The 12,494-nt window shown below is 27.4% G+C and overlaps 2 protein-coding genes across 2 annotated transcripts; both read left to right on the top strand.

Annotated features, from left to right (window-relative positions):
• The first annotated feature begins 1,356 nt into the window (after positions 1 to 1,356).
• On the top strand, positions 1,357 to 1,674 carry LOC112683752 (protein GVQW3-like). Its single transcript, XM_025554915.1, has one exon. It carries the CDS (start codon positions 1,357 to 1,359, stop codon positions 1,672 to 1,674), a length of 318 nt encoding a protein of 105 aa, XP_025410700.1.
• A 3,003-nt stretch (positions 1,675 to 4,677) lies between these two features.
• On the top strand, positions 4,678 to 6,631 carry LOC112683363 (39S ribosomal protein L44, mitochondrial). Its single transcript, XM_025554372.1, has 6 exons — positions 4,678 to 4,842; positions 5,268 to 5,376; positions 5,440 to 5,697; positions 5,756 to 5,840; positions 5,913 to 6,222; positions 6,300 to 6,631. Exons 1-6 carry the CDS (start codon positions 4,788 to 4,790, stop codon positions 6,524 to 6,526), a joined length of 1,044 nt encoding a protein of 347 aa, XP_025410157.1. The 5' UTR covers positions 4,678 to 4,787; the 3' UTR covers positions 6,527 to 6,631.
• Positions 6,632 to 12,494: the final 5,863 nt, after the last annotated feature.

Genomic DNA, 12,494 nt, shown 5'->3' with positions numbered 1-12,494 from the left:
TTTTGTTTAGGTTTAGTTTTATAAAAACACTCAAGTCGCGCGTTGTTATAATGACTGACAAACAAATTATTGCACTATGGTTATACAATTGTCGCCATAAAAGACAACAGAAAAATCGCATTTTTTTTGGTACGTCCTATTAATGCTCGGAGAGACAGTGCATATTTCAACTAATATACTGGGCGACATTAATGTCGCCTAGTAAATATTTTTTGTCGCCTAGAAAATGATATATTTAATTACTGGGCGACAACATTGTTTTGGTAAAAATTAAAATGTTTGTAATTATTTTAAAATTGTATTTATCATTGTTTTCATTATGCTTGATTTTGTAACTTGTTTATCATTTCCTTCGGTTCACATTTATATTTTGTGACACACGAACGTAACTCGCTTTTTCAGGGTGAACGTGAATATGAACAATATTTATATTTTTAATGAATTTGAACGATTTTTGGGGCGTTCAAATTTATTTCATCATCATACTCATATGACTCCTATGACTTCAAGACTCTGTAAGAGTTTTCTCCGCCTCTGTCAAAGCACTCCAACTTCCATGACTCTTAATCAACTATTCCCAATTTGTTATATCTAGTCTCTCTAGGTCTTTTATGCCATCTATCCATCGATTTTTTGCCTCTTTTTTTCTGATTACCAATCCATGGTTGGTCTAGCTTTGCTTGTCGCTTCTCTTCATTTAACATGACCGAACCATTTTAGCCTTTGTCCTTTTATGTAACTTATTATCATGGGTATTTTTGTACTTTCCCTTATCTATCTATTTTTTATTTTACACTAGCAATTGGCTACATCATTATATACGGGTCCACATATTGTTCTTTACATTTTATTTTCGAAGGTCTTATGAAAAACTTAACGCGATCGTGTAGGCTTTAAAAAAAAATTACATGAACATGAACGAATTCCTTTTTTATGCACTGAACATGAACGTGTACGAGTTCAATTTACATTAACTGAACGTTCCGAACACTGATTAAATACGAGGTGTGATCAAAAAATACCCGGACTGCGTTAATAATATTTATATCAGTTAAGATAACGAAATTCCGATAATGTCATTCGAAAAAGTAACTTCTAACTAGGATTTGAGCGTTGGTTTGAAATCAATAACAATATTTGTATTTATTTTATGTTATTTTTACAAAAACATGCTTCAGTCGTGTGGCGAATTCCGTAAAGGAAGGAATAGAAGAACAACGTGTGCGCGTAAAATTTTGTTTTAAATTAGGAAAAAGTTTGAGTGAAACTTTTGAACTTTTGCAGTAAGCTTTTGGAGATGATATTCTGAGTGTTCTTGAGTGGTTTAAACGGTTTAAGGAAGATAGAACATCCGTCATGGATAACGAACGACCCGGTAGACCATCGACCAGTAAAACAAATGAAACTGTTGCTCGGGTTCGAGAAATTATTCGAAATAATCGTCGATTAACTATTAGAGAAGTAATAGAAGACGTCGGTATATCTTATGATTCATGCCAAGAAATATTAACAAAAGAATTGGGAATGAGCCGAATCGCAGCCAAATTTGTTCCTCGACTCTTAACCGATGAACAAAAACAAAACCGAAAGACCATCAAACCACTCAAAACATGTTGTCCGAGACAGAACATCATCTCCAAAAGCTTGCTGCAAAAGTTCAAAAGTTTCATTTGAACTTTTTCCTAATTTAAAACAAAATTTTACGCGCACACGTTGTTCTTCTATTCCTTCCTTTACGGAATTCGCCACACGACTGAAGCATGTTTTTGTAAAAATAACATAAAATAAATACAAATATTGTTATCGATTTCAAACCAACGCTCAAATCCTCGTTAGAAGTTACTTTATCGAATGACATTATCGGAATTTCGTTATCTTAACCGATATAAATATTATTAACGCAGTCCTGGTATTTTTTGATCACACCTCGTATATATTACAAGTTTAAATCGTATAATTAAAGTTTCTAAGATTGGAATATTAAACACTGAAATTTTTTTTTATTCTATAGGTTCATTTTATTGTTAATGTTGATTTTTTTTTTTTTTTTATTTGAAAATTTAAAATCTGTATTAAGAAAACACAATGAGTAAATGTGATAATATGTACAATACAATATAATATAAAGACAGAGTGACAGGATAAGGGAGACTATCCAGTGATAGAACCCTTCAGATTTAAATTAATCTAAATTAAATTTATTTTAATTTTAATTTTTTTTTTTTTTTTAGATCATAAAAGATCACGACACCAGCGTCTTTTTAGACGTCGAGGGGAGTTGTCGGGAAGTGTACGTGATGATAAGTGGGAGATAAGAGGATTATGGTGTAGATGTAGTTTTTTGTGAAATTTGGTGTAGTATTGTTTAGTTAGATGTTCAACCGTTTGTATTTTTAAGTCCTTGTGAAGTGTATTATTTGTTACGTACCATGGGGCAGATGTTATGAGACGGAGGGATATGGACTGGAATGCTTGGATGGTTTGTAGTTGGGACGGTTTGGCACAACCCCAAATTTGAGAGCCGTAGGTCCATATGGGTCTTAAAAAAGATTTGTATATTGTTAATTTTGAATTTATGGAGAGTTTGGATTTAAGTATTGGGTGAAGCATGTGTAGACGATAATTTAGTAATTTTCGTTTAGATTTAAGATGTGGGCCCCAAGTTAGTCGTTTGTCGATTGTGATTCCTAGATATTTAATCTTCGGTGTAATAGGAATATTAACACCTTGTAGTTGAAGGGGTGGGGAGTTTTTTTTCTGAGTGTGAATGGGACATGGAATGATTTTTCGGGGTTTATTTTGACACGCCATGTTGTTGCCCAGATACTTATTAAATCAAGGTGGTTTTGAAGAGCAGAGGAAGCTATCTCAGAATCTGTGTCGGAAGTAAGAATGGCTGTATCATCTGCATAGGTTGCAATAGTTGTGTTATTTGTTGTGGGAAAATCAGATGTATATATATTAAACAAGTCAGGGAGAGATCACTACCTTGAGGGACTCCAGCAAATATTGGAAAATATAGAGAGGTTGAGGTGCCTTGCCTAACTGAAAAAGTTCGGTTTTGAAGATAAGAACGGATTAACAAATAGTAAGGTGCTGGAAGGAATTTTTTTAACTTATAAAGCAGACCATCATGCCACACGCGGTCAACCGCCTGCGCGACATCTAGGAAAACTCCAGGGCAGTATTTTTTGTTTTCAAAAGAGGATGCTATTTTATCAGTGAGACGGTGGATTTGGTGTATTGTTGAATGACTAATTCTGAAACTAAATTGTGAGTGAGGTATTATATTCTGTGATTTTATTATCGGTCTTATTCTTTTCAAGATAATTTTTTCAAATATTTTTCCTAAAGTAGGAAGACTGATTGGCCTGTAAGAAAATGTTAAATGTTTTGGTTTATGAGGTTTGTGTATGAGAATAACAATGGAAAACTTCCATGTTAAAGGGAAGTAAGATAGTCTCAACATGGAGTTGTAAATTAATGTAAGTAAAATTATTGTTTTATTTGGTATATGTTTGAGCATTTTGTTTGAAATTAAATCATATCCGGCTGATTTTCCTACTTTTAATTTGTTAATTATTTGTTTAACTTCATTCGGAGAGGTGTGCTTTGCTGGAAGATTCATAGGTAGTGGACTGTTTAAAAAGTTTTTTATTGTGTTTAATTGTTCAGGATCTGGATTTATATTAGGGTGAGGAGTGAATGTTGATTTTATCAATTTTGTTTAAATACATGGACATTTTTTTTGTCGCCCAGTGAAAAACTCCTTAAAATATTCACTGCGGAGAGAGGAAGTGGGATTATTTTATAATTCATTTAATGACTTATGAAATGATGAAAATAAGTTTTTTAGTTATTTCCGTATGTCAAGTGCTTCTTTTGATGTATTATATGTAAAACTAGCCACTAAGCTTATCGCGCCATCCGGCTGCCGTATATTGTAGTGGCAATATACGGCTGCTGCACGGCACGGCATTTTGCCGTGACCGTAGAATATGAAAGCGTATATGCTCTTCTTCGCGCCTCTAACAAAATGTCGCCGTCCGGTTTTTTGCCGTACGGTCAAAACCGTGTAGTGTGAAACAAGCCTAGGGATTCAAATAATTACCAGTAGTCAGCGATGTATTTACGGGGGGGGGGGGGTAGGTTCCCGGGTCTCGACCGCCCTCACAGAAAATTTGAATATACGAAACTGGCAGTAGGAATTGAATAACAAATAATTTACTACATCTGTGCTTAAGTATTTTATGTATTTAGTGATATTCGTTGTATGTGTTATATTCCGCAGTCCACACTTGCATCAAATTCCAAAATCCCAGATCTTATATATTTTATGAGCTAATTTTTATAAGTTAATATTTAAGCTCATATTTTCAAAAAATTTAGGTTAATAATTAAATTATATTTTTGGAAAAATCTTGTAATTTCTCCAAGTGCTTTTTTTAAATCGTGCTTATTATTGGCAGAGTGTATTATCGTCAACGAATTTTAAGAAGGGTGTTATTTTTTTCCCCATATTATTTTTTAGTGTTTTTCTAATTTCTTTAATAAGTTGTATCCCGGGAGTTAGATACAATTAATGTTATCAATAGATAACAAGTCAAAGAAGCTGTAAGTTACTGATTAGTCATGGAATTAGTCCTTATCAAATCTTTACATAAGTGATATGAATATATTTACTTAATAAAAATCATTTAACTATTTAAATGTGACTTTTTTATCCGGTTCTATTGGGAAAATTAACTTAAATATAAGCGACATTTTTAGTCTACTAAATTATTAATATGTTGAGTTTACGTACAACAAATTGTGTTCTTAAAGTTTTAAAAACCGCTCGTAGTAAGTTGATTTAATAATTAAAATAATAAATATATGGTAGTACTTCAAAATTATGTTTCATCAAAATTATTATTTAAATATCTAAAATATTATTATTATAAATATATATATTTTTTTATACTTATTTAAGCCAGAATGAAAAATTATTTTAACTAAATACTAATTTAATTTTTCATTCTTGTAACTGAACAATTATACAAAAAAAAAAATTAATTTTACCTACAGTATACTCTTTAAATTTTATAATTCTGTCATAATAATTGTATTTACATGTATCAATAATTTTCTTTAAAAGTACAATGTTATATTTCAGCCAATATATAATATATTTATACTAAGTGAATGTTTTCAATTTATTAGTTATTTGAATATTATTTAATTTTATAAATTAATATTTGACTATATTATATATTATATTATATTAGATGAGCAATCATTTCATAGATGGTTGGCTCCAACATTAAGAGAATTGAAACGCAGGAAAGATAGTCAAGGTCCAGAAAAACCAGTTCATCGTAAATCATTTCTTGAATGGTGAATAACATTAAATTTGCTAAACAATAATAATGTCTACTTATTTTTTCTTTTTTTTTCTAGGAATTATGATTCTGAAATTTATGCATTTAGTAAGCGTTTAGGTGAAGATTTTAACAATGATTTGCTATTAAAAGCATTTACTGAACGTTCATATATAATTGATGAAGAAGAAAAACAAAAGAGTGTTGGTATAGAACAGCCTACTTTAAATTTAATTGATAATAAGGAATTAGTTGCAAAAGGTTCAGAATTCATTGATGATATAGTTAAACGTTACTTACGTACAGTACTACCTAGATTACCTGAAGAAGGAATTATGTATGTATATAAAAAATTGTATTTAATTCCAATTATGTTTAATTTTTTGATTCTTTAGAGAGTTACACAAGTATTTAACTAGTGTTGAAACATTGTCTCATGTTTCTTATCATATTGGTACTCCTGAATTGATTCTCTGTGCTGTAAGTGTATTTAAATATAAATTTGTTCTTTATATTTTGTTAAACATGTGCATTTTGGTAATTTATTTTCAGGATTTCCCTGTAGAAAAACTAACTATGGCTAATGTACTAAAATCAATAATTGCTGCATTAATTGAAAGTTCTGGTGAGAATCGAGCTGCTATATTTGTACGTGATTTTATATTAACACAAATAGCAGATAAAGACTTGCTCCAATTTTGGGATCTTCAACATCCAATTAAACTTTTATCAGACATTTTAGCTAGAGATAATATCCAATCCCCTGAACCTAGACTTGTTGGATGCTCTGGCAAGAATACAATTTTAGCTTGCTTTAGAGTAGGTCTCTATACTCCACACAATAAACAAATTATTGGACTTGGTAAGACATATTTTTATTACATACTTATAAATTAGATTTAAATTATTTCTAATTTTTTAATAAATTCATGAAAATAGGAGTTGGAGAAACTGTAGATATAGCACATGAAATGGCAGCAATAGATGGTTTGCGGCAACTATTTGGTACACCAGAAAATATTTTATTTCCATATAATTTAGAATTAGAACAGCTATGTGCAAGTACTGATAAAAATTTGTCTGTTAATGAATGGTCACAAAAAAATCTACCAGTACAACCTACAAATTTTGAACTTCATCAGGTTAAAATGACTAGTAGTTGTTAAGTTCATAACTATCAAGTTAGATTTTCATGTGAAATTTGTATTTTAAGTTTCATAACTTTATAATCATTAAATAAATGTTTAAAAATACTATTCAAAATTGAAAAATTACTCTTTCTATTAAACTCTTTACTTTCTATTACTCTTTCTATTCTTTTAAATGTTTTTAATATTCCTTTAGAGAATTAAAAAATATATTTTAGATTTTTTCAAATTTAGATATTTAAAAGATTTAGTCTACTAGAATCATTAATTTTAGTAGTAAATATGATATGCAATAATCATAATTAATTTATTTTTTGAATGGAAATTACACTAAATAAATACCATTGTATTTATTTAAAAGTTGGTAGGAATGGTTTAAATTATTTAAGATGAGATTTATTGGAAATAAAAGTGATTTTATGAGGTTTTTAGTTCTATAAATAATTTAATTAACTAAACAATTCTTACTGATAGTTCTTAAAAAAATAAGAGTGAAGAAAATATCATTAATGTAAAGTTTTTTAGCTAAAAAACATGAACATTTTAAAATATGAATTTCATAAATGATTGATAAGGAATGTGTAGAAGACTTGTCATTATCAGTTATCAGTCCCAAACATTTTTAAAGTTTTGAAGAAAAATGAAAGTAATAAAAGTGATGATGAGAATGGTAATGATATAGATATTGATTATAATAATTAAATAAATTATTTAATAGCATGTATTTTGATTTTACTGACTTTGTATATACTTGATAATGAATTTTTAATTTGAAACCGGTTGTACTTTACAAATATGATTGATTGCGCAGTGGTTTACGCAGGAAGAGGACCAATGGGCTAAAGCGTCCTCCCATTGATTGTATTATTATTTTTTCCATGGCCTTGAGCAAATAGTATGGTGTATTCATATAAATATTAAATGCTCTACACTCCACTTAGATGGAAATAATTATATTTCCCATCGTAAGTACTAAGTAGCCATATACATTAATTTAATATCTTTGTTAGTAACACACTAATTAGTTGTGTTGATCATTGGCAAACCTTTACACCTACCTGCTGTCGTGTCTTGTCTTGTATATATTGCTCCGTTTTTATTTTTATCCAACTTGTAAATCAAAGAAAAACTAGAAGGTTAAACACAGGTATAGTGTATAATCTATATTGACAATATAAATTATAGTCTATATTACGGTCTTAGGAGATATCTTCAAATACCATGGTATATATCAAGAACAAAAACTGATTGGAATCTAATCTGTGGTTTTACTACCCTTATTGCCTTCTGACAAGATAGTGTTGTGTTTTCCATATAAAGATAATTCCTATAATGTTTATATTGTCCGTGCCATATTTCCCAGTAAACACTATAAGCTAGTGCTTAGGGCGTCAAAGAATTTTTAATATTATATTTTTATTATATGTAGCTAGAACTAAAATAAATACAATTAATTATAAAATGTTTTATTTTATTAAATCCAATGGATACTAGGTACTAATTAATTAATTTTGAATAAAATTTAAAAATTAACTATTTAAGCATTTTTTATTAACATGTTTTTTATTATTATATTTTATATCATATTTTTATAATTAAATTTTTCATATGAATGTATGAATGCATTTTTATAACAACTGCATATTTTTATTTTATATAATTAAAATTTTAAGTTCTAAAGGAAACAACTATAATTATATGTTAATAACATTTTTTAGACTAAAAAAATATTTATATTAAAAGGGAACAATTTGTTTAGTATCATTATTTGTTTATAGCAACACAAATTGGTAAATCCAGCTCTGTATTATGTACTATTAAATGTATATTGTACACTGTATAATTGTATTGTACAGTGTATAGAATTAATTTTTTACACTGTTACCTTTGATTATATATCTACTATGCCATAATTGATCAAATTTTTGATTTTATAAATCTTATATTCATGTGTACTTTGTTTATTGAAGTAAACTGTATAGTATTATTATAACAGCAGTATAAAAGTATGTATGTACTTTATTATTATAAGCCAAATGTAAATATTTATTTTCAACCCTCCCCATTGAAAAATTCTGCGTACACTACTGCTTCAAGCTAAGCAGTTATTTATTTATTTCGATATACGAGTATAGATTATTTGTTTATTTAAGAATTAACTATTTACTAATTTTTAATTTAATTTAATTTTTTATTATATGTTCGACCTTTTAAGTTGACAACTTAATACCATTTTATGAAATATTTATACTTATATATTTTTCCATTTTTGCAATAAATCGAAATTTATTTAATTAAAAAAAGGTATACGCAAAAAGTTATGACTGACTATTTAATTTCGAAAAGTAATAAACAATTTAGACTTCAAAATATATTATTCCGTATTAGTAATTGATAAAAATACAATACAAGGCCGTAACTAAAAAAAAAATTCGGGTAGGGGGTCTAAAATTATTTATTTTTATTTTGTTTGATTTTTCAGTTAGAGTTTTATAGGTTTTTTATTTTAATAAATATTTTTGCTTAATTTAAAATTTTTTAAATGCTTATTTTAGTGCTTATAATAAAATTTTTAAACGCTTTTTTAAATATTTTTTAAAGTGCTTATTTTAATGATTTTAAGTGCTATAAGTTCCGAGCCCTGTTAATAACTCTATATAATTCGTATTACATCTCATTACATCATTACTCTAAATTACATTACCTATATTATTAAATAATTCTAGAAGTTTTGTTAACAAATATTAATAAAAAAGGTAGGTTTATATTATAGACGTAGATTATATATAGATAATTTTTATTTTTCATATAAATATACAGTGCTGCAATAACCGGGTGTGTTGCGTATGTCAAACACACGGGCCCATGACCCTAGCTTATAATAGGGCCCAATGATAATATTTTAAAAATACGTAGAAAGCAAGAGAATTAAACCATTTTGTAATAATAATTACTTATTGAAAAATAAATGATTGATTTTGTTTTGTACACATTATCGTACATCAACGTTTTTTTTTACAGCCTGTTTAATCGGAATTAAAAATAGTTTGGTTACAAATACGGTACGGTTTCTCTGCAGAGTCTGGATGCGGGGGAGGGTATTCATTTTACTTACACACGGGCCTAAGTTAGTGTAGTTGCGGCACTATAAATATGTAATCTATGCTATAAAGCACATGTAGGTATCAAGTATTTTGGTAGATATATCATATTATTTAATTAATATGTTCGAGTTTTAATATTATATTATTTTATTTCAGTTTTAAAATTATTTTCTGTTTATAAGTTTTATAATGATTGGAAGTAATAATTTTTTTTAGTACATTTTTAATAATACTTTCTTGGATAATAAAATAAAATATTGAAGCATTTTAAATTAAATTGAATTCACCAGAAAATGAATTAATTGAAATTATCAAAATTAGTAGAAAAAATGTAATGTCTACTAGAATATCGTCTATGGCTTTGTTATATAAAAAAATTCCATTTTGGGAAAATGTTTATAAATTTAGTGGTTTTATTGTATCCAATCTATTTATATAATTGTATAAATTGTACACATTTGATTTCCTTCGCAGCCGATATAACTGCTTAAGTGCCAAGTGGTTGTGTTGAATGTGATCTTGGATCTGTCAGCAGCCAGCAATAATATCATTTCACACGTGATAATGCATTGTAGGTTTTTATTATATTTGTTAGAATTATTATTATTTTACAGCCTGTGTCAACAAATCAAGCCAATGTTTACTCTGTGTTTGTCATCGATGGTCCTATCGTACTATAAGCGCATTTGGTACTGGTGCAATTATTCAAAAAACCTCACACAGTAGTGTATTATCATGCCCATTTCTCTAATAGTGAATTTTAAACCAGCACCTTTTCAAATAGTATCTAAACGATCTGTATTACCAAAGTAGGCAGTGAAATACTAAAATATACTGTTAGATTGTTAAGGAATCAACATTCGCATTTATATAAATCTACGTACATTTTTCAAAAAAACAAATAAAAAGCTTAACTCATTGGCCCAAAAGCACTTTTGACATGATATAAAATAGGTACTATATAATTTTTTATTTTTTTTTTATATAAAAAACAAAAACGTATATGATTTTTAAGGAGTTTAGATTTAGAAAATAAATATCATTTATATATATTATAGCCTCAGTAGCCCCTTCCCTTGAAATGTTAGAAAATAATTTTAAGTTTGCTTTTAATCTATAAAATATAAATTGAAGAAGCTCATATTATCATTGTTTTATGAATTTTTAATTTAAAATTGTCCATGTTATATAGTGTAGGTAAGTATTATTTTCTATGTTTATGTAGGTATTTTATTTTATTAATTTTGTAAATAATAATTATAATTAAGTAGCTATTTAATTTCCTTGTATTTCATTAATTTTATAAAAAAAAGATTTATAATTATACAATAAAAATTAAAATTGTTTTTCTAAAATTCTAATTTTTGTTTTTAATTGGTTCAATTGTGAAATTTTGTTTAGAGGAAATTCTTCAGCCTCCTCCAATATTTAAATAACCCCCCCCCCTTCAATAGGGTTTATTTACTCGATACCACATTACCATACGTAAGATAACTACTATATGAATGAATATTTATAATCAGTTTAAATTTTCATTCTCCATTTAAATTTAAAATTTCCCAACTATAAAAATAATGATTTCTTATTAATGTTTAAGTTATAAATTAGTTTATATAAAATTGAATTTTTTTTCTTGAAGAATAGTGTAATTATTCATAATAATTACAAATATATTCAATAATATTCGTGTCTTATATGTTAATAAAATGAAATATAAATTCCAACTATCTAGTAATAAATAGAGCAGAGGACTTGTATCTCTAAAAAATCCCTAAATATCCAAGTACTTATGCACTTAAAAACCATGTAATATATACTAAAAACATGTACTTATATTTTTTTCAATTTGATTTATTAAAAAAATGTATAAATCATTTGAATTTGCGTAATATTAAATCGTTTTTCACATACTACTTGAACGTCACAATAATTTCAGTATACTGTATGATTTCCTATAGGACTATAGGATTTCCTATATAGGACTATACTGTTAGTCAAAAACACATCAACAGAAAATTCTGTTAAATAACTCTGCTAATAACCAACAACTAAAAGATTATTTATCTTTCGGCATTTTAATATTAAAACAACACACAAAAACAAAAAGCTGACACGAATTACGAATATATGCACATACGGAGATGCCATAACTAAGACTAAAAATCTAAAATAATAAATTATTAACGAACAACGATTGACAAAAGTCAGTGTAATGGAATTTTTTGGTTTCATTTATGCGTCCTGTTGATGATTTTATAATGTAGACAACGTGCTCACTGTTTATAAATTAAAATCGGCAATACTTGAGACGTATTTCTAGGAAAAACCTGCGTCTGCGAACAGTTAACCACCATATTATTTGATAAACTATAAAATAATTAATAAAATGAATAATAATATATGAATAATAATTCATAATATGAAATAAAACATCGACGGGAAATTGTTCATAAAATGATAATTTATTTAAAATATGCATCTGAAAGGAAGTAATATGCCATAAAAATTCTTGAAGTATGCATTAATATGCAAAATAAAATTTCAAGACTAACTTTATAAAAAGTATGAAACGTATTTGATTCGAATTCTGCTAATTTTGTAATTGGGCTAAACAAATATGTAAATACTACAAGTTCTCTGCCCTAGTAAATAATAATATTAGAATACTTATGAGGTTGTTTTAAATCAGTTAATGATATAATCAAAAATGTATGGATAATAAAACATTGGTACCTATATTTATAATATAGTGGTGTGGTTACTGTAACATACATACTATATATAATTAATACAGAACATGTGTCATTTTGTATAGTTTGTTTATACTAATACGAATAATAGTATTTTAAATTCATAATATTGTGTTTATTTAAGTTTTTATG

This window comes from Sipha flava, unplaced genomic scaffold (assembly GCF_003268045.1).
Source record: "Sipha flava isolate LNK unplaced genomic scaffold, YSA_version1 104_pilon_pilon, whole genome shotgun sequence".
Classification (NCBI taxonomy): domain Eukaryota; kingdom Metazoa; phylum Arthropoda; class Insecta; order Hemiptera; family Aphididae; genus Sipha; species Sipha flava.
The sequence above is the reverse complement of the archived record's forward strand: the minus strand, read 5'-3'. Positions and strand labels throughout refer to the sequence as shown.